This window comes from Mustela lutreola, chromosome 14 (genome assembly GCF_030435805.1).
Source record: "Mustela lutreola isolate mMusLut2 chromosome 14, mMusLut2.pri, whole genome shotgun sequence".
NCBI classification, from domain to species: domain Eukaryota; kingdom Metazoa; phylum Chordata; class Mammalia; order Carnivora; family Mustelidae; genus Mustela; species Mustela lutreola.
The window spans coordinates 66,199,003-66,221,678 of NC_081303.1; the positions used below are offsets into that span (position 1 = coordinate 66,199,003).

The following is a 22,676-nucleotide window of genomic DNA, read 5'->3' on the forward strand; positions in this document are numbered from 1 at the left end:
GAGGGCCGCCATTGCTATTGCGGCCTTCTTCCTCGGCTTGGGAGTCCCCGCCGCGTTCTCTCTTCCTCTCAGGAAAAGAGAGGGCAGCTCACGATCAAAGACTGGGGAAAAGTAGCTAGGACAGGGCGGAGGAACGGAGCGTTCCGACGGGGCCGCAACACGCGGAGCCTCCGCCCCAAAGCGGCGCGTACTGCCGCCTCGGTAGCTGTCATGGCGGCCCGGGCCACGTGACCCCGCCTCGGCGCAGGCCTGGTTGCCCGTCGCTCGGGTTCTCCTGGCTCTCCGCCTCCCTCCCTTTCTCGCTAGCGGACTTGGGACATTCCCTTTCTTCCCCGAGGAGAACTGCTACACAGATTTCCGACAAATCCGGTAAGTTTGCCATGAGAATGGGCGTTTCCCAGGAACACCCCTACCCCTGGCGTTATCCTGGAATCCCAAGCGACAGGGTCCCCCCCGCGCCCGCCCACCCGCCCGGCTTTTACACGCGTTTTTCAGTCTCCACAGACTCCCGGATACTGATCCCAAAGAGTCTCCTTCTAAGGCCTTGAAAGAAACGAAAGAAAGAAAATGCACGTTTGGCCCCGCGAGTCGGTCGTATTAACAGCGGGACTCGACCGAATACCCTGGCCGGCGTCTCCACTGGCAGCCGGGATCTTACAAGCTAAACGGGGGTTCGTGCGGCCGCTGTGCGGCCGCCTCCCCCGGGTTGGAAAGCATCGGCTTTCCAAGAAAATGCCTGTTCGGCCGTGGGGGCGGCCGGCGTCGGCGCCTGCGCAGGGTCTCCGCGCGCCGCCTCCGGCTTTGGGGCTGGGGAGGAAGAGGCTGGGCGGTAAACAGGAAGCGGGCGCTCCGAGCTGGGGGGAGGCTCGCAGGTAGGTGTCCGGGGGGCCCGGGCCTCGCGAGTGGGGGGCCCCTTTCAGTAATCGGGGGCAGGGGAGGCGGCCGCTTCGATCCCACCGCGGTGCCCCTGGCTCTCAGGGCACCTTGCACCTGCGGCTGCGTGTGTCGCTCTTCTCTCTCCGAATTCCTGAAAGCAGGAATGGCAGGTCTCGGGAAGGGGCAAGGTGGGGCCGGGGCGGACGGTGCGGTACTCCCCCTCCGCGTTCCCGAAGTCAGGATATACGGATCTGCGGACGTGTTCATCCGGGAAGTGGAAATCCACCTGAAAAGGGTGTTATTAGTAGAAAATTTGCCGCCCCAACGTCAAGTGTACGGTGTGCCATGATCTCGAGAAGGCTTGACGTACCTGCACGTGCAAGCACTATTAATTTACTTATGCTATAAAGTTGGTTTACACGGACGTTTAGAAGGTTATGTATGTTCTTAAAAGAACGGAAGTGTTTTGAGCCATAAGTGAACTCCCGTTTTTCATTGAGTGTACAGTGCACTGAGTAGTGCTCGCTTCCGCAGCACATAGACAACGCGTGGAGTGTCTGGTGCTCCCCCAAATCGGTTTTGTCAGGATTACGTGGGTATTTTAAAGGAGGTGCTCCAGGAGGTATTTCACGGTGACGCCCACGGTTTTTGTATAATGCCTTTAAGTTAATTAAACCTTATCAGGTTTTCTTGAAGATGATTTCCCAGAATCTAGTTGCCACACTTAAGTGTTCCACTGGGCCTTTCTGTATTTGCATTATCTCCTGAGGACTATTAGGCAAGTGACATGCTTTTTTTTCTTTTAAACCAAAAAGGGGTAGGATTTAACTTTTTTTTTTAAATGGTTGATTTACTTATTTGAGAGAGACTACGTGCAGGGGAGATAATATCCTAAGCAGGCTCCACGTTCAGTGCAGAGTCCAACTCAGGGCTGGATCTCAGGATCCTGAGATCATGACCTGAGTGGAAAACAAGAGTTGTACACTTAACCAGCTGAGCCACCCAGAAGCCCTTGGGACTGTTTTTTAAGTTGGCATTTCATTTAGGTAGTGTTTCAAATATTTTGGGTATATAGAATAGAAATTATTGGTCAAGTACTGTGATTTTTTTTATTCATGAAAATTCTGCTTCTTATTCCTGTTTTGTGGAAAGTGTATTTATTGTAGAAACACATGCTGTAACCAATAAATTGGCATCAGCAACACCGTTTTGGAAATATAGTTAATTTAAAACCCATTTATTTAAAGTAGCGTTAGCAGTCTAAGTAAGAGTCATTTGTACCTGTGTATGTCATATATATATATACACACTTTAAAATGCATACATATATTCTTAGTAAATTTTTAATCGTTTTTATACTGTTTATGTTAGTAAATGTTTTATTTTTATTTTTTGAACATCTGCTTTTATATTTATAGGAAACAGCTGGAGAAGATGACACATTGGTTTCATAGGAACCCATTAAAAGCCACAGCTCCTGTTACTTTTAACTATTATGGTGTAGCCGCTGGCCCTGCTGCTTCAAAAATTTGCAGGTTAGTTTTAGTCAATCTCAGCAAGTACTGTTTGAGCCACTTTTGGATACAAGGTACTTATTTAGGATTCATGGGCAGTACAGAAGTATGTAGCACATTGCCCTACCCTTAGACTCCTTATAAACTTACAAATGACTTGTGAAGAGTGAAATAATAGATTACTTAAAGTTTGGCAGCCATCTAGACTGCAGTCCTTAATTTTAGATTAGTGAGTCCCAGAGAGATGAAAACAAAAGAGTTAAGCTATATATTAAAACAGTGCAAGAGACTTCACAAAGCTGTATATGGATATTGCTAATTAACCGGATCGTAAATTCATGGAGTTCTGAGCAGGGAGAGAGTCCGGTAAGCTGGAATAGGCTTTGCAGTGTTCATATAGGAGAAAGGACTTGAGTTGGAGTTTATGACTCAGTTTGGGAGTTGGCGAACTGTCCTGCAGATTTTTCCCACTGCCTATTTTTATAAATAAAGTTTTATTAGAACACAGCCATGTCATCTCACACCATTTATATATTGTGTCTGGCTGCCTTTGGCTGCTTTCCTCTACAAGAGCAGAGCGGAGTAGTATCAGCAGAGACTTGATGAACCACAGCGCCTCATATATTTACTTTTAGCCTCTTTATGGAAAAGGTTTGCTAATACTTGATTTAGATTGTAAGAAGTGATAGAAGATAATTTCTTACAGAAAAATGTTATTCTGGGGTACTGAGTAGATCAGAACAAAAGAGGTATTTCAAAGGAGGAGTCAACTGTTCAGAGTGTCTGATTTGCTTGGGAAGTTGAAAAGGATTCAGTCTGTATGAAACACAGAACCTAGATGATCAAGACCTGATGGCACCAGTAATGGAAAATTGAGAGTGTTGCTACTTTCTATGGAAAGAGGGAGTGGAGCAAAAGATAGGAAACCTGGCGTATTTATCTAGATCAGAGGTCAGAGCTGAGTAGTAAACATTTTAGGCTTTGTGGGGCTATATACAGCTGCCGTTGGCATATTCTTATTTTTCATTTTTATAAAAACAAGCTGAGAGCTGTTCAAAACAAGCTATAGGTTGTCATTTGCTAACCCTTAATCTTAAACTCACAGAGGTTGGTCCCATTTTAATTGTTTTATCTCTAACACTGGGCAAGTCACTTAACTTCTCTGGATCTCATGATTCATCTATAAAATGAACAGCCTAAAACAGACATTTCTGAGGTACTTTTTTTTTCTGAAATTCTTTAATTTTAAGGTGAGTATGACTTTATACAGTTTGGTTGCAGATGATTGAGTGCCTCCCCGGAAATAGCCAGCAAACTATTTGAGCCTAGAATGGGCCTTAAGAATTCAGCTTTTTTTCTGGTCCAGGAATTACTCTTGCCTAGCTTCTAGTTGAAAAACTCAACAATGACAAATTCATAAGGTAGCCCATCCCATTTCTGGTAATCTGTATGTAAGTGGTGGTATGTCCTTTCTTGGAGTAAGCCTTTGTTCAACTTGTACCAGTGAGTAAACATTCCACCCAGACCATTTAAAATGAAGTCTGCACTTTGTTCTAAATATCACTGCTGCATTATAGGCCTTGTAAGTCTTAAAATATTTGAAATGTTGGTATTCTTTCATTCAACAGAGAACTTTGAGTGTGTCCTTTATCCTCAGGACCTACTAAGTTCTGGATGTACAGTCCCAAGTCTCTTGGTGCTAACAATCGAAGTGTAGTCTTTCATTAATCATTTACATGCAAGTGTCTTCAATCATTGTCCTGCAGAATAATTTCTGAGCCCTCATTAAGCAAGTTGCCTTCTGAAATTAGATGTGGAACTGGAACCCGACCAAGTTGGAGCTGATGATGTAGCTCTCAGACTGGGTGTAAAGATGTTAAGACCTCAAAAGGAAGAAATACAGTCTTTGGCAGAAAGCCAAAGACTAAACATTTTAAGGAACTTTTAGAGATAAGAGGAGATCCTGGGAAATTTAATGTTAGTAGAATAAAGGGAGAAGAGAATTTCAAGAAGGAAATGGTGGATCTGCAACATTTATTGCTGTGAAGAAGCAAAGGAGAATGGAGACCGGGAGCCTTTTTAAAATGAGTAGTAACCATGTGTTCTCACACACTCTTGATGGGTATGTTGAATTATAGGATGCAATTTAAAAATAGGGCTCCCTACTTAATAAAGTGTATTGTCAAGTTATGAAATTTTAAGGAGATGCTAAAACTGCATAAGCATGTTAAATTACCATTTTTCTAATATCTTTTATTGTGAACTGCTCTGTTCAATTGACTCCTCCTTAATTCCTTTCTCCCATCTTACATGCTTGTGTTTATTTGTTGGTTTTTTTAATTAAAGCTTGCTGTATATTGTTATTACATAATTATATTCATGATTTGCCCCTTAGATGAGACTTTTATTTTAGTACCACTTGTAAAACAGTTGTTACTAGAATTTCACTTACCCCAGTGTTAGTCTTTTTTTTTTTTTTTTTTTTTTTTTTTTTTTTTAAAGATTTTATTTATTTATTTGACAGAGAGAGATTACAAGTAGGCAGAGAGGCAGTCAGAGAGAGAGAGAGGAGAAAGCAGGCTCCCTGCCGAGCAGAGAGCCCGATGCGGGACTCGATCCCAGGACCCTGAGATCATGACCTGAGCTGAAGGCAGCGGCTTAACCCACTGAGCCACCCAGGCGCCCCCCAGTGTTAGTCTTAACTAAGTTTGTCCTGTGTACGCCTTAGTAAAACCTTCAAGGAGGTGTGTGTGTGTGTGTGTTATCTGAAAGCTTTTTACAATGGACACTTTGAAGTCACTTTTACATAGATTCATCACAATGCAGCTTACTTAAATTTCTTGACTATTTCTGTCTCCTGTAAGTGACTTGAGATCATCCAGAGCACGCCTGCTTGAACTCTTCACTGATCTAAGCTGTAATCCAGAAATGATGAAGAATGCATCAGATTCCTATTTTTCACTTTTACAAGGTTAGTTATTTATGAGAACTTAACAGCTTTGCAGAAATTCACCCTTTAATTCTTAGGCTTTTCAAATTTGAATAGTTTAGTCTTCTGATCTGTATTCTTTGATCTCAGTACTTGAGTTTCAGAAACAAGAGAAATGTTAGGGTGATTTTGGTCTTTCTAACATTTTGAAAATTAAATGTGTACATACTTCATATTGTGGTACCTTAGAAGAAGAGGGGGTAAGGAAGGGGACAGAGGGTAAGCGTTTTCTTCAGGAATCTGGAGAAGTCATTATCTGAAAAAATTTCTAAACAGACTACTTGATATTTCTTCTAAAACTGAAATGCTGTACCTTTTTACAGGTTTCATAAATTCATTGGATGAATCTACCCAAGAAAGCAAGTTACGATATATTCAAAATTTCAAGTGGACTGATACATTACAGGGGCAGGTTCCAAGGTAGGCAAGCCAGCAGTACAAAGCAAAAGCCATTTTTAAAGATTTTTTTTTTTTTTTAAGATTTTATTTATTTATTTGACAGAGAGAAATCACAAGTAGATGGAGAGGCAGGCAGAGAGAGAGAGAGGGAAGCAGGCTCTCTGCTCAGCAGAGAGCCCGATGCGGGACTCGATCCCAGGACTCCGAGACCATGACCTGAGCCAAAGGCAGCGGCCCAACCCACTGAGCCACCCAGGCGCCCAGCAAAAGCCATTTTTGTAACTGTTTAGCCAGTGTTTAACCCATACCCTTTGTATTTGAAGAAATAGACCTAGATCTGATCAGCATCTTCTCTTATCAGGTAATTAGTTAAAAACATTTGACCTAAACTAATACATTCTGTTAAGTAAAAATATAATTTATTTCTCCTAGGCCAAATCTGTTTTTGAGGTAATCAATACAAATATTAACTAGACTTAAACACTCGTGGCTTTATTAATAACTCACAAAGAACAGTTTGGGAATTGGGAATCCTACTCTGTCTTTTAGTCTTTGCCTTCCTTCAAGGAGATCAAAATTTTGCTTTTCACCTAGTGTTTTTTCTGATGGATAGTTCAGATGTCTTTGGTCAGTCTCTTTGTCCCTGGTTCCATCCCAGCTCGATACTCTTTTAAGTCCTAGTCATTTTCTTCCTAATTTGTCTTCACTGTTTCTGCTCTTTTAAAAAATTTTGCCTCAGAACTTTCTTATCACTCACTTGAAACTAATCAGAAGAGATCTGGTTATAACAGGAAACGTCGTAACAGTGCTAAATTTTTTTTGGACTTTTTTTTTTTTAAACACCATTGTATTATTTAAATGACCGTGTATCCTGATGTCAGTTTGCTGTAGAAAGTTGTATAAAGTCAGAAGGGAAGGAAGTGGAGCTTGCTGAGAGACCCAGGACAGGCATTGTAGTGGAAGGAGTGTGGACTTTGGATTTCTCCATACTCCGTCTCAGGTCTCTGTGTGAACACCTGCTTCAGCTCTGGGTTGGGGTTACAGATACAGGGCTTTCATGAGGAACGAAGTAGGCAGATTTATGGTAAGTGACTCAAATAATGCCAGGTATATGAAAGATAGTTTCCTTCCTTCCTTGGCAATATTGTATGTAAAGTTCATAAATTTGATAGGAAGGTGAGGATTGGTGGTTCTTCCCAGATTTTAATATTCTGGGATATTAAGGTTTTCCAAGTCCTCGTTTTATGTGTTTCTTTATGTGATCCCTTTGTATTTTATCTAAAATTAAGGGATGTTTTTCTTCAAAAAGACGTTTTTGAGAGTCAGACCTCTATCGTTATCACATCGCAAAACTTTGGCAGATTGTAAAGTGTTTTGCAGTACCTACATTTGATACTTTCCCCCCATGCCAAATCTTGATTCCTCGTGACAGCTTTATTTTAGTGAGTTTTATGAGGCAATGAAAAATTAGGTAATGAAGTCCTTAAGGAATGATATCCAATATTCTCTACAGCTAAGATTTTTAAGTTGCTTTATCTTTGATTGTTGTTTATTCAGTAAAAAGTGTGCTATGAATGTATCTGTTCTGAAAATGTTTTTTCAACAATGTGTATTCTGACTACCAAGACCTGTTACAATAGAAATGGAGTGTTTGGGAGCAAGTGAGACTGAAATAAATGAAGGATAAAAAGAGAGACAGTTATTCACGAGACTTTATATAAATGAGCAAAACTGTCTTATTTAAAGGTAAAATTATAAATTAGATATGCCTACCAAATTACCAGATGTAATTCATTTGAAAGTTCTCAGTGCTGAAAAGAATGAACATTTTTTTTAAGATTTTATTTATTTATGTGTCAGAGAGAGGATGCAAAAGCAAGGGGAGAAGCAGGCTCCCTGCTGAGCAAGGAGCCCGATGTGGGTCTCACTCCCAGGACCCTGGGATCGTGACCTGAACTAAAGGCAGACACTTAACTTACTGAGCCACCAGGCATCCCAAGAATAAACTATGAAGCTGTGCTTCCAGTTTTCTTCCGTGGGTAACACTGTTTTAAGAAGTGTGTTTAGTGTTCGCTTTGGCAGCACATCACTAAAACTGGAACAGCGTAGAGACTAGCATGGCCCCTTTGGTAGGATGACACACAAATTTGTGAAGTATTCCGTTAAAAAATACATAACTCGTGTTTTTGTGTATTGTAACATATTAAACCAGATGGTACGTATGTTGGTTTTGAACTGTGAATGTTTTAATCTTTTTTTAACCTAAAAAGTTTCCCTGTCTCCATTCGTTTTATGAAGCAGCAGTTAAATAAAAAATACAGAGTGGAGGGGCGCCTGCGTGGCTCTGACAGGCATCCAGCTCTTGATTTTGGCTCAGGTTGCGGTCTCAGGCTCATGAGATCCAGCCCTGCACTAGGCTCCGTGCTTATCAGGGAGTCTGCTTGAGATTCTCTCTCTGTCTCCCCTGCCCCCCGCAAATGCGTGTGCATGCATGTACCCTCTCAAATAAATAAATAAGCCTTTTTTTTTTCAAATTTATTTTTTAAGATTTTATTTATTTATTTGACAGAGAGATCACAAGCAGGCAGAGAGGCAGGCAGAGAGAGGGAGATAGAGGGAAGCAGGCTCCCTGCTGAGCAGAGAGCCTGACGTGGGACTTGATCCCAGGACCCTGAGATCATGACCTGAGCCGAAGGCAGCGGCTTAACCCACTGAGCCACCCAGGCGCCCCTAAGCCTTTAAAAAATAAAAAGTGGGACCATGATTCTAGTGGCTTTCCTTTGGGTAATCTGTCTTCTTTATTTGAGATAAATGAGGTAATATATAAAAAATTCTCATGTTTTCAAAACAGGAATGATTAAAAATTAGTATTACCTTATTTGCTAAATAAGTTCTTGCCATCCTCTTGGTGTCGTATCTACTAATAGAATCTGAAGGAAACAAATAAGATGTTTGTAAGACCTTTTCCTTGTGGTACCCATACTGATTGGCTTGGCATTCAAAGTCTACCAGTTTCACTTCAGCTTGGCTTTTTGACCTTGATTTCTTTCTACAGACCATGTGCTCCATCACACTAGTTGGGTCACTCCTCTCAGAAAAAATGTTTATGCTTTTCTTGGGCTTTAACAGCATCATTCCTTTACCTGGAGTACCCTTCTGCCTCCCTTCTGGCCATCTTTCAAGGCACAATTCAGAGACTGTCTCTACCATTAAAGTTCTCTAATCATTCTGGCCGTAAACAGTCTCTCTTCTGAATCCCATTGCTTTTAAATTGGTGTAAGAACCTCCCACTCGAGACTCTACTGGGTACTTACATGTAGATTCCAGGTCCCTCCCAGACTTTTGATTCTTTGGAGTTGAATCTCTGTAATTTGTATTTTTTATTTTTATTTTTTTAAAAGATTTTATTTATTTATTTGACAGAGAGAGATCACAAGTAGACAGAGAGGCAGGCAGAGAGAGAGAGAGAGGAAAGCAGGCTCCGGGCTGAGCAGAGAGCCCAATGCGGGGCTCGATCCCAGGACCCTGGGATCATGACCTGAGCCGAAGGCTGAGGCTTAACCCACTGAGCCACCCAGGTGCCCTGTAATTTTTAAATTTTTAAAGCTAGTCTGTGCACAGTAACCTTTGAGAACCTGCTATTCTCATGTTTACTATTACGGGCCATTAGTTTTAGTCATTAAACACAGGACTGGTTTCTTCATTTTCCAGTTAGCATATAGTTCTTAAATGATTTTGAGTTGGATGTATGGGGGCTTCATATAGCAAAGTCTCAATAATTGACAGAACTTAATGACATCCATGTTTTTAATTCTAGTGCCCAGCAGGATGCTGTTTTTGAATTAATTTCCATGGGATTTAATGTAGCTTTGTGGTATACCAAATATGCTTCTAGACTGGCTGGAAAAGAAAAGTAAGTCTAAAGGGAGGGTTGTATATGTATGTGTTATTTTTCAAATAAATGGAGATTCGTTATTAAAAAGTCTGGGCTATTGATTATAATACCCCTTCTGTAAAGTGAAAGGTTGCCTCATAGCGTTTTAAGTCTCAATTATGGAGGCCAGTTTTAAAAGGGAAAAAAAAAAATCTTATCATGAGGAAGGTCTTTCTAAATAAAACCCAAACCCAAGAAAAGGAAAAAAATAGAGTATTTGACTGCATAAAAGTACTGTAAGCAAGATTACAAAACAAATGACAGATGGTCAGAAAAATCGCAATGCACATGACAAATTGTTTTTATAGTGGAAGAAGAAAGGAAAAGACCAACAAATCATTTGAAAATAAGCAAGCGACTTAAACAGGCAACTCACAGAAAAAGAGATAGATGGGAAAGCTGTTTTGATGGATTCAAGAATTGTGAAATGAAATAAGATGCAATTTTTATAATTGTGAAAATGGGCGTTAGTGGCACAAAACTGGCAACTACCAACTGTGGTGCATCTGATACGCAGCCATTTCAACATAAGGGGGGGCATGCGACTCTTGATCTTGGGGTTGTGAGTTTTGAGCCCCACATTGGGCATAGAGATTACTCAAAAATAAAATCTTAACAACAAAAAATAAAGTTGAATTATATGTCCTGATGTAAAATCACCTGTAAAGTAATTAGGTGATTAAGCACAAATGGGATAGGGAATATTGTGTGTGTTTTTACATGTGTGCATGTATTAGGTGTAGAATATTTTGCATTTGCTTAATGCACAGAAGATTACCTGGAAGGAACAAGAAGGCTTTGTCACAACGTATAGACAGGGTCTCCCTTTTTATAATTTGTAGTATCTTCTGTTGATATTTTTCTTTTTAAGTGCCAAATTAAATTTTTTTAAAAGGGAGAAAAGTGGTAAGAAATACAAACGACTAATTTGGTTTTATCATAATGCATTAGTTGTTGATTTTAGTACAAGAAACAAGATTCATCCTCTAACTAATGTAACCACTATCTTTAAGCATAACAGAAGATGAAGCGAAAGAAGTCCATCGAAGCCTAAAAATTGCTGCAGGGATTTTTAAACATTTAAAGGTAAAATAATGATAACAATAAAATATAAAGACTAATACTTTACTTCTTGAATACTTTTTCTCTCTTGGGATGGGGGTTTAGGAATTATTTCACGTTGTAAAAAGAACCTCATATAGGTTGTTTTTCTTAGGTTGAATACTTTATTGGTGATTGCAGCCAATTACAGAATATCAGATGTCTTCATTTTAGAAAGTCATCAGTGAATTTTATAATTACAAAATTCAAGTTGTAATTCAATGGTTATTTTTGTATCCCTTTGGTAAAAATTAAAAAAAAAAAAACATGAAAATCTGACGGTTCTTACCATTTCCCATTGGGGTCTTTGGCAGTTGCCAGGATAAATCATGATTCTGCAAAGCTGAACTTGAGTGTATTCTCTCTATCTCCATGAAAAGCCGAGGAGGGCAATCAGTTTGCACTAATTATATGAAATGTCCAGCAAAAGAAATTAGGAGAAAGACTGATGGATTTCGCAGTGAGGATTATGCACACCTTATCCTAGTTATAACTGCTAATTACTAGACACCTTCCAGAGGCCAATGATGGGTTTTCTCATGATAAAGTAAGATGCTTTTAGTGATTAAAAACCTGTGATTCTGAGTTAACAGAATTGTAGACCTCTCTCTACTCTACAGTTGTTAATATGAATGAGTAATTCCAGCAGTCATGCAAAAGAGAGCTTTGGTTACTGTTGCAGTTAAACATTTCCAAAGATGAAAATGTAGCTTGCATATCTGTACTATCTATTTTCACCCAAGTTTTGCAGAGGGGTATGAGAAGCTTTAAAAATTTTAGTATACAGGATCTTTTGTTCTCTAGAAGCTAAATACTATTCCTTTTTTACACAGTTTTGGTGCCCTGAATTTATTCTGTTTAGGATTTTTTTTCTTAAAGACCTTTTAAAAAATATTTTATTAATTTTAATTTTATTTACTTATTTTTAAGATTTATTTATTTTAGGGGGGTGGGAAGAGGAGGGGAAAGGAGGGGTAGGGGGAGAGAGAAACCCAAGCAGACTCCGTGCTGAGCCACGGAGCTTGACAGAGGGCTTGATCTCAGGACTCTGAGATCACAACCAGAGCTGAAACCAAGGGGCATACACTTAACTGACTGCACCACCCAGGCACCCGAGGATCTTATTTTTAAATCATCTCTACACTCAAGGTGGGCCTTGAACTCAAAACCGTGAGATCAAGAGGCACATGCTCTACTGGCCAAGCCTGCTAGGCACCCCCTGAATTTCTGATCAATCTCCAAATTGAATGTCTTCCATTTTTTTTCATCTCTAACAGCTGGGTTAAAATAAAATGTGGCTTCTTTGTTGTTTTTCTTTCTCTCTCAGGAAAGTCATATCCCAAAGCTTATTACACCTGCAGAAAAGGGGAGGGATTTAGAGGCACGACTACTAGAAGCTTATGTTGTCCAGTGTCAGGCTGAAGCTCAAGAAGGTATCCTATATATTGTAAGATTTTTTTTTTTTTAAGAAATTTCTATTGGCATCTGATTCTTTCTTTCTCTCTTTTTTTTTTTTTCTTCAATCAGAATTAGCTGGATTTGAGTCTCACATTTGAGAAATTTATTGTGAGGAACAACTTCACCTTCAGCATTTGCCTTCATGGATAGTTAGCAGGAAAAGGCCTTGCAGTTTAATGGCTCTTTTATTTTCATTTATTTATTTTAAAGTTGGGGAGTTGTTGTTGTTTTTTTTTTTCTTCCTTTAACAGAGAGACAGTGAGAGAGGGAACACAAGCAGGGGGAATGGGAAAGAGAAGCAGGCTTCCTGCCAGGCAAGGAGCCCAGTATGGGGCTTGAACCCAGGACCCCAGGATCATGACCTTAGCCGAAGGCAGATGCTTAATGACTGAGCCACCCAGGCTGAGACTGGGCGCCCAGCCACCCTGTTGGCTCTTTTAAAAAGGATGTTGATGTCCTGCCATTTCTGACAACATCCGATTAATTCTGTAACTCCTTTTCCCCTCTCTACCTTGCTTGCTCTTTTTCCTCTTGCACTGCGTGGCTTTCCTTTAAATCTTCATCTTTCAGTGGCAGGAAATAAATGAAGACTCCAGTAAAACCAGTAAAGAAACTTTGTAGGCTTTTTGTTTTTCTCTGTTTTAAATTCGAGTGTCCTGGAAGTGTTTGTTTTCATAGTAGTAATTTTTTGTGATTACCTAATAATTGGTTAGTGATTTAAAGAAACAGTATCAAAATCAGCAGGCTCAGTATTTTTGGTTTATGTTTGCATTTTCTGTCACTTAAACTTTTCATGTTAAAATTCTTAACAAATTGTTAAAATTCCAAATAGATCGTTGGGCTTTCTTTTGCTATTATAATGAATTTAATGCGAGTAAACTTAATTACAACTCATTTTATTGTGCTTTGGTTATAGTAACCATCGCTCGAGCAATTGAACTGAAGCATGCTCCTGGACTGATTGCTGCACTGGCATATGAAACTGCCAACTTCTATCAAAAAGCTGGTAAGTTTATAATTCTTTTGTTGTATTTTTAGTGTTCAGATTTTCGGACTAAACTCTTGGCTTAATAGGGAACAAGCAAAACTACAAGATTCTCAGACTGTCCATTTGCAAAACTGGAATAATACCACATTATTTTATTACATTGTTTCAAAGATTGAGGACTGTTCAGTTAATATGCTACGTAACTTTTAACGGAAAGGACAGTGCAGTCCTTTTTAACAAGTTATATGTAATAATTATACAGGTGTTTTAATTTTGAAGTTTTTTCTTTTACCTTAATAATAACCTTACATTTGCTGTCATTAAAGAAACTGAACTCCAGAGAATTAACTAACCTGTAATTTAACAGTTACTAGGCATGAAGTTGGGACTAGAACTCTGGTCTTCTCATTAGCCCATTATTCTTTTCATTCACTTATTTAGGAAACAAGCATTTGTTTCTATGTATGGGATGATTACTATTTTAGTTGCTAGCTATACAAAGATCAGTAGAAGAGATTCACAGTCTGGGGAAGGAAGCAAACACATAGCCACATTATCACAGCATAAGATAAGATGTTATTACAGCAGTGTAATGAAAACCAAAAGGATCTAGGCATGCTGGAGGAGATTGTCTAGGGGAAGGTGGCGTTTGAGCCTGACTTGGAAACATAAATAGAAGTTCTAAGTTTGCTAGGAAGCTTTGCCATATGGAAGAGTAGAGCATTCTGTAGTACGTCAGAGATAAGAAAGAATTCAGCACCTTCTGGGACCTTTAAACAGCTGTCTTAGTTGAAACAGGGTGATAGGAGAAAAGGTTAAGAAAGTATGCATGTGTGAGATCCTGAATTGGTGTGTAAGCCTATCTAAGAAATTGGGTTTTTATTCAGTAGATAATTGGGACCCATTAATAGATAGGAAGCAAATCTGATTGGATTTGAATTTAAGAAAGGTCCCTCTAATTGTAAGATGAGAAATGGGCTTGCCTGGTGAAGGACTACTTGGCTGACTCCACTTACATTGAGAAGCGATTATAGTGTGTGGAGGAAGTGATGGAAACATCGACAAAGACAGGGAAGTGGGGAGTGGAAGAGAAATGGGTGAGAGAGAAGTTGGCAGGATGTGCGCGTGTGTGTGAGTGTGTGTGTTAGGCAAGATTCAGTGCTGCGGGATGGACCAGTAGGGCGAGGGTCCGTGTCTCTGACTTGGGTGACCACACTACACATTGCTATGTTATATAATTTTAAGAAGACAGTAAAACAGTATATAATTTTGTACTTATCTTGAAATTCTGTTGTTACCATTATCTTAAACTTGTTATATTACCATCAAAAGATGTGCCGTGGTATTTAAACAACCTTATTATGTAGTTAAAATACAGTTATGGGAAAATTAAAGTTTTGGGGGGAAATGTGTAAATGCTTGAGTTTTAGATTTGAATGGCATTCTGCTGTTAGCATCTGAACACATGATCTAAAAGTCTTCTAGTGAATCAGGGTGAAATTATATTTTGCTTTTTAAAATGTAACTTTAGATCATACTTTATCCAGTTTGGAGCCTGCATATTCTGCTAAATGGAGGAAGTATCTTCACTTGAAAATGTGTTTCTACACAGCTTATGTAAGTATTTGTAACCTGAAAAACAACATAAATTACACTCTTTCCAGCCTGTTGAGTGCTAGGTCTGTCATCTTGTCAGACTCTCAATCAGCATTTTACAAATAACAGCCAGTTCTCAGTAAATGGTGACGGACAGTGCAGCCATTGTGAGCTGAAGTGGGTGGAAATAGATGATGTAGAATTGTAGAACTGTATCATAGCAGTGGAATTACTGTCTGAGCGAAACTCACTTTTAAGCCGGAACCTTCCGCCTACTTAATGAGAATTCTCTCCTTTCATCTTGGACATTGAGGAAGGTATTTACTGATTCTAATCATAAGGCATATACCATCCAGTATGTCCCCTGGATCTGTGCAGAACCATTAATAAGCCCTCTTTGAGGAGTTACTTATCAGTCTCTTACACCCATTAAACAAACTTACTTTTTGTTGGTTAGAATATCCTGTGAGAGATAATCAAACACCTTTTTTGGATCCAGGTTGATATTTTGGTTTTTATACCTTAAAAATCTGTCTTCAAGCATACAGCGTTGGACCATTTGCAGTCCTTGCCTTTGATTACAGACATTTAAAGGGAGAGCAAGGCTGATACCATTTCTCCCGAGAGCTGTTGAGTCGTTAACCTTAGAGCCCTCCCTTCCTCCCCTTCCGCGTTCGCACCGCAGTGTCGCGCCTTTATCTGCTGTGCCTGGATTGTAAAAACAGATCTCATTATTCAGAAATACTTTTTGCTCTCAGCCTGTAGTTAGAAAGTTCTTTGGCTCAAAGCTTGACTTAATCCCACTTTTTATACTAACAGTGATTGGGGGAGGCTTATTCAAGTAAAGAAGTATAAGGGGTTGCATTGACACTTCCAACAGTGGACAAAGGCGCTCCTTTATCTGATGCGTATGTAGAACAATGATAGCAGAAGGCATCATTTGTGGTGAGAATGAATAAAAATTTGTTTCTCTATCAGGCTTACTGTTATCATGGTCAGACTTTGTTGGCTAGCGATAAATGTGGTGAAGCAATCAGGTCCCTCCAAGAAGCAGAAAAATGTAAGTATTCCTGCCAGAATATTAACTCCCTTTTTAAAAACAAATGTTTTATCCTAAAAGGAAATAACCAGTTAGAAGAGAGTTAGGCTGATTTCATGAAAGAGAATGGGACCAAGTGAGGGAACTGGAGAGAGAGAGAAACAAAGTTTCAAAAGCCAAAAAATCTGTAGAAAACACTCACTTCCCCTTACACTTGTACTGGTATTGCTGTCAGATTAAGTCAGAGCCTTTTTAGTATGGTCAATAACTAATTATAATCAAATGATTTTCCCTTTCACATGCAGTTTATGCCAAGGCAGAAGCATTGTGCAAAGAATATGGAGAAACCAAAGGACCCGGCCCAACGGTCAAACCTTCAGGACACTTATTCTTCAGGAAACTTGGAAATCTTGTGAAGAACACCCTAGAGAAATGTCAGAGAGAAAATGGATTCATGTGGGTACAGCTCAGTATGATTTTTGTAATATTAGTACAGTATATACTTGTATTTATAATGTTTAGGTATTTATATTGTGTTAGTAATCACACAGTTTCTGTTAGTCTCTGCCCCCAAAGATTTTATGTCGGATTGAATTTAACTTTAACTCTGATATTCTCTTTAAATTGGTAGTAAAGTTCCCTGGTTTTGGACCTGACTTTATTCTACTTCTGACGATGATATATAAAAGCAGATTCTAAAAATTAAACATCAGTTATTAACATGTAGCTCACTTACAGTGTCGGAATTTTCTCTTCGTGTTGCCTCCCTGCTGTTCCTTCCGCACGTGTTACAGACGGCTTCTCTGCTCCCTTCGCGCGCCCATCTCACTCGGGTTGCAGCTGTCTGTAAAGCAGGGAAATGGGTTTTCTGTCAGTCCTGCCTAGTCCTATCAAACAGTTTTCCATTGTTAAGTCCGCATTGTTCAAACTGTAGACAACCACCTGTGTGGACTGGGAGAAGCAGTAGTTTTGTCCCCGCTTGGATCTCTTTACGCTCCTCTGCTCACGTCCTGCATTTGGTCACACTGAGCTCTTTTACTTGCTTAAACATACCTACTATAACTTCTGTCCCTTCTTTTGGAAAGCATTCCTGAACCACCTCTGCCCCCTAACATGGGGGTTATTTGCCCCTCTTTCGTGTTCTCACGGTGTACAGTATCTGTCGCAGCTTCAGTTACGGTGCATTGTTGTTGACAAGTTTTCCTGTTTCGTCTGCTCATGCAAGCTGCACGAAGCAGGAAAATCTTGTCTGTCTTGCCCATCATTACTGTCTTTCTCTCGCACAGGGCCTTGAACATAGTAGACGCTCAAGTAGTTGAATGAATGAATTGCTTTTTAAATTGCTTTTTGCAGTTACTTTCAAAAAATTCCAACCGAAGCTCCACAGCTGGAACTCAAAGCAAATTATGGTCTCGTAGAGCCTGTACCTTTCGAATTTCCTCCTACAAGTGCACACTGGACACCAGACACGCTGGCCGCATTTGATCTCACCAAAAGACCCAAGGATGACAGTGTATGAGATTGGCTTTCTTCCACTTGTTCATAGAAGTTCGAGAAGAGAGTTCAGAATTAGCATTTTAGATATATAGTTTGTCTGAACGTTAAATGAGCTACCTGCAGTGCTGGGTAATGTGTTGTTGAACTCTCTCGGAGATAATAAGATCTCTAGGCCTTAATTATCTTCTGATTTTCTGCATAATTGAAGTTGTTTTCAAACACCTTCTCTTGCCTCTCTGTAGTTTCTAAGAGCCTCCTTTTAGAAGAGTGTGGGAGAAAAGGTCTGAAACAGATGGCTGGTCCATGTGTGTATTGCTATAGCAATACTGTGTTTTGGATTTAGCATGCCTCAGGGTATTTGAAGATTTGATCTAATTTCAACATTCCATGAAATCATCCAGCGGTAAAATAAGACTGCTTTTATTCATTTATATCTAAGTACATCTAGGTGTGCTAAGTCAGATAGTAGATTAAGTGGAACATTCGAGGTTTGACTGCCAGAAGAGGAGGCGTCTGAAAAAAAGGGAGGGGAATTAATTTGCAGCCATAGCTCCTTCCTGAAATGTTTTTAGGTAATTTTATAATGTAATTTTTAAAAATATAATTTCCCCCCAGTTCTGAAACTGTTATTAAAATGACTATCTTGGGGTGCCTGGGTGGCTCAGTGGGTTAAAGCCTCTGCCTTCTGCTCAGGTCATGATCCCAGGGTCCTGGGATCGAGCCCTGCATTGGGCTCTCTGCTCAGCGGGGAGCCTGCTCCCCCCTTCCTCTCTGCCTACTTGTGATCTCTATCAAATAAATAAATAAATAAAATCTTTTAAAAAAAATAGAATAAAATGACTTTTTATCCTGCTCAGCCTGTAAAGTAATGCTGCACGAGGTAGCCTGTTACTGTCATGAGGTATTTTCAAACTTAGAAGAGTTCCGTGTGCACAGATTCATCGCTCAGTTTCTCCCTCATCAGAAAGAGGAAGAGCACCATTAGCTTGATGTTTGCCTACCCATCTAGGGTGGCATCTTCACTGAAATGTTGCTTCCTGATTACGTCTTGAATTGATACACGTAGCTTCTGGAGCAGCATTGTTAATCTCCGTATTGTGTAATTTAATACAGCATCTCTTAGAAGTCTGAGGTGGAAAAGATCTAGTGTTTGTTTTTCAAGTCTTAGTTTATGTACTTAGCGCTGTGTTTCTCTTTCTCCCTAGACCAAACCCAAACCAGAAGAAGTGGTGAAGCCTGTGAAAGAACCAGATATCAAACCTCAGAAGGACACGGGATGCTCTATCTCCTAAAGTACATTGAGAAAATGGGCACTTTGAATTTCTTTACTAGTAGCTAAGAGAAACCATGGAACTTCATATTTCTTGAAATGTTTCCTCTGAAGCCTGTAGAATGATTTAGTACATTCAGAGGGAAATCTGCCTTCAGTTTATTTGTTTTTAATTTTTAATGTAGTAGAGTTGTTTCATGCTTTGTTTCCAGATGCCTTTTTAATCAGGACAACATGTAAAAGATTTTATCATGCCCCTGAAGGGCCTAATTTTGTTGTTGGTTTTTGTCTCCGAACTCTGGGTAGTAATAAGTTTCTGGTTAATATAGGCCAGCATAATGTGGTTTCAGGTATGTTTTTCTGTCCTCACACACACAAAAAGTTTATTTTCCTTTCTCTTATTTGATGCCAGAAGAAGGAGAGGAGTTGGTTTTTAACGGAGAGGTTTTCCCCCTTCACCATTATGTTGTCACACAGACTTATGTTCTGAGTCTGTTATCTTTTCTGGTAGAAAAGTTATTTAGAGTTGAAGATCAGAAAATCTTCTACCAAATCTCTCACATATATAAGAAGTGATAATTTGTTCAAAAATCAGTGTTCATAAGTATTTTGAGACCATTTAAGAACTTACCCCAGGGGTGTCTGTCTGGCTCAGTTGGGGGAGCATGTGAGTCTTGATCTCAGGGTTCTGAATTCAGGCCCCATGTTGGACATACAAATAACTCCAGTAAATAAATAAATCTTAGCGCAAAAAAAAAAAAAAAAAAGTACATACTCCTATTCTGGTAGTCTTGCACTTTATTTCAATCTCAATGAACCTACAATGATTTTTACAAGTTCCTTTCCTAGTGGGTTTTTTTACTTAGAGGACAGAGCTTTGTGACAGCTCTTAATGAACAAAGAATGAAAATGTTTTTGCAGAAGTAAGATAATGCATGATGTAAAGAAGAAATTTGAAACCTAAATGGAGGTAGGTTGTCCTGAATTACACTGGTAACTACATTTTGGCAACAGAAGTTACGGTGAAATGCCTTTGTTACCTGACTTCAGTGTGCATTGTTTCTATATGGTTTTCTAATACACGTGTCCTATCCAAGTTGTATTGCTTTAGGCCAGAGGCCATAACAAAAACTTAAAGAGCAAACATACAGTATGTTCTTAAAAATAGCTTGTAATATTGAGGTCATTAGTTTAGCATATACACAAACCTGGGAAATAGTGGATGCATAATACTTTTAACAAAAGTCACACATCTGTAGGTTTATCTTTTGAATATTCTTCTGGGGTGTTAGCTGATTTTCCTTATCATAAATGACTGATTGGTTCACTTAATAGAAATCATAGTAGTGGACACCAGGAGCTTACTGTTTGCCAGGCCCTCTGCTAAACACTGATCATGGTGAACCATTGAATCCACACCGCAGTCCTGTGACAAATAAGTAGAATCTGCGTGAAGTGTTTAAATAGTAATAAACATTTCATTATGAAGAATAAATAGGGGCGCCTGGCTGGCTTAGTCAGTGGAACATACGACTTGATCTCAGGGTTGTGAGTTCACGCCCCACGTTGGATGTAGAGATTACTGAAAAAAAAAAAAAAAAAACTTAAAAAGAAGAAATAGATTATGCCTGTCTGAATCAGTATTGTGTTCAAATAAATGATTACTTTAAATCACAGTTTTCACTCTTGAAGATACTTAGTATCAGTGAGGATTCTTTATTTTTAATAAGCAGAGATGCTAATTACCCCTTGCTGTATAACAGGTAATATTTGAAACTGCAGAGTCCAATAAGTGAAATAATAACCAGACATTTAATTTTATTTCTCTGTGTATAGAAAAAATATTTTAATTAAGTTTCACTATATCTTGTGTGCTACTACAAAATCACTGGTTTGCAATATGCCATTTACTGATGGAACTTTAAATAGTACTTGATGCCCGCTTGTTGCTCTTGGCCTGTAGGAACTATTTATCTTGGGTACTAGGGGATACTAACCTAGTTAACCGAATTTCCGCATCGACATTTTTGTGCATCATACCACCATATGTGGCATGAAAACGCATCATATGGTCAGTGCTTCTGTAAAATGCAGAAAATACTGGTGTTACTTTAAATCAGGAATTGGTAGCTTCGACCTGAGCAAGTAATATCGTGTTGACTTCAGCATAAGTAACGCTCTGTGACTAGAATTCCCCATTTTTATCATATTCTTTAAAATGGTGTTGGAGATTTTTGGAAGTTGTAACAGATGTAAAGCAGTTGCATGAAAGCTGTAGAGGGATGTAACTTTGTGTCAGCTATGCGTACATTTCATTCTTAGTTAAACTGGATAATGACAGTTAACATACTCCACTAAAAGTGTTGGTTTATATAATGAATTATCTTTTTATTTATGAAAATAAAAGTAATTTTACTTACAAACTCATTGGTATTTTGTTTTTTGACAAGTATTTTTACATTTATTAAACCAGTAACCATTAATAGGACACAAAACCCCTAATTCTTCACAGTAACGTTTTCCGATGACAGACCCACACACCTCGGGTGCTTCACGCCACATGAGTTCATTAACTACCCAACATTCCTCGGCCTATCTGGTTTCTATTTATGTTTATTGGTACATACCACCTCTGAATCTCAAAGTAGAAATTCCTTTGGCCTGTATCTGCTTTCCTTGTTGCATTACCCAGTGCAACACGGTGGTGTGTCCTATGGGAACCTGAGCTTGTGGCCGAGCAGTGCTCTGCGCTAAACTCCGTGCTTTGGACACTTGAGCTATAAATGTATGGAGACATAAAACCCCATTCAGAAATCTTTCTTTATTTTTCAGAGTGTGCTTTTAGAAAATACCACATTTTTAAAATCTCTTAATATGTGTATAAAAATAGATTTTGGGGATGCCTGGGTAGCTCAGTTAAGCGTCTGCCATCCGCTCAGGTCGTGATCCCAGGGTCCTGGGATCCTGCTCAGTGAGGAGTCTTATTTTTCCCTCTCCCTCTGCCAGGCCCCCTCTCCCCCCCTGCCTTGTGTGCTCTCAAAATCTTAAAAAGAAAACTTGGAATGTCATCTGGCTTAGCATAATTTTGTGTCTAAAGGCTTGATATTTGAGTAATTTGCTTAGAATTTACATTTTAATTTTATTTTTAAAGACTTTATTTATTTGAGCACAAGTCAGGGAGAGGAGCAGAGGGAGAAGGAGAAGCAGACTCTCCATTGAGCACAGCCCCACGGGGAGCTCAGAGCTTGGATCCCAGGACCTTGAGATCATGACCCCGGCAACGGCAGGTGCTTAACCGACTGACCCACCAGGTGCCGCCTACATCTTTATCTTTAAAATGTTTTAGTAAACTGAAGGGACTAAATTAAGGGGAGCCTACTGTGAATTATAGAATAAAAATGACTTACCCAGAAGGCCAGAGCTATCACTGAAATGCAATTCAATATATCTAAAACCTTTGATACGCTCGAGGTAGGTGTGAGTTCATATTGTCATTCAGAGTGCTCCCTAGAGAGAATGTTTGTTCACTGGTAGCTTGAGTTTTATTCTCTAAAGAAAAATTTTTTATAGTTTTGCTTATTTATGTAATCGCTACACCCGCTCAACATGGGGCTTGAACTCACCCGGCCAGGTGCCCCTTGGGTTTTGTTCTCTTGCACTTCCCAAGTAGTTTTCCTCGAGCTAGTTGATCTCAGCCACCTCAGCCTCTCAGTTGGGCAGAGCATAAGGCGGCTGGAGCTCCCTGGCTGGTCACCTCCAGAATTTCAGAGAATTCCCTACATCATCTGCCCTGACATAGAAAAGGTTGAGAAAGGCCCTAATCGCACCGGCCCATCAGTCATGTCACTTGATCCACGGCTCAGTACTGAAAATAAAGATAGAAAAATCCTGTCAGGGAATGTTCTGTCAGTTCTCAGGGGAGCAGTGGTTGACTGATCCATGTGTTCATCTTTGCTCAGTCCACAGAATTTCTCGCTCAGCCCTGCCCGCTCCCCGCTCTAGGGTGAGTCACACA

General features: G+C 39.6%; 1 protein-coding gene across 2 annotated transcripts; it reads left to right on the forward strand.

The window, feature by feature from the left end:
• The first annotated feature begins 1 nt into the window (after nucleotide 1).
• On the forward strand, nucleotides 2-21,084 carry BROX (BRO1 domain and CAAX motif containing). 2 transcript variants are annotated; one of them, XM_059145507.1, is made up of 13 exons: nucleotides 2-369; nucleotides 2,295-2,411; nucleotides 5,255-5,361; nucleotides 5,703-5,799; nucleotides 9,596-9,691; nucleotides 10,726-10,798; nucleotides 12,141-12,246; nucleotides 13,188-13,277; nucleotides 14,791-14,876; nucleotides 15,834-15,915; nucleotides 16,200-16,350; nucleotides 17,248-17,407; nucleotides 18,597-21,084. In XM_059145507.1, exons 2-13 carry the CDS (start codon nucleotides 2,311-2,313, stop codon nucleotides 18,681-18,683), a joined length of 1,236 nt encoding a protein of 411 aa, XP_059001490.1. In that variant the 5' UTR covers nucleotides 2-369; nucleotides 2,295-2,310; the 3' UTR covers nucleotides 18,684-21,084. The 2 variants fall into 2 exon arrangements, with proteins under 2 accessions (XP_059001490.1, XP_059001489.1); XM_059145506.1 differs by lacking the exon at nucleotides 2-369 and adding an exon at nucleotides 754-872.
• The last annotated feature ends 1,592 nt before the right edge of the window (nucleotides 21,085-22,676 follow it).

Coding starts and splice junctions, on each gene's coding strand:
- BROX (XM_059145507.1), top strand. CDS start 2,311: ATGACACATTGGTTTCATAGGAACCCATTAAAAGCCACAGCTCCTGTT. Junction 10,799..12,140: donor GGATTTTTAAACATTTAAAG/GTAAAATAATGA, acceptor TTTCTCTCTCAG/GAAAGTCATATCCCAAAGCT. Junction 15,916..16,199: donor CCTCCAAGAAGCAGAAAAAT/GTAAGTATTCCT, acceptor TTTCACATGCAG/TTTATGCCAAGGCAGAAGCA.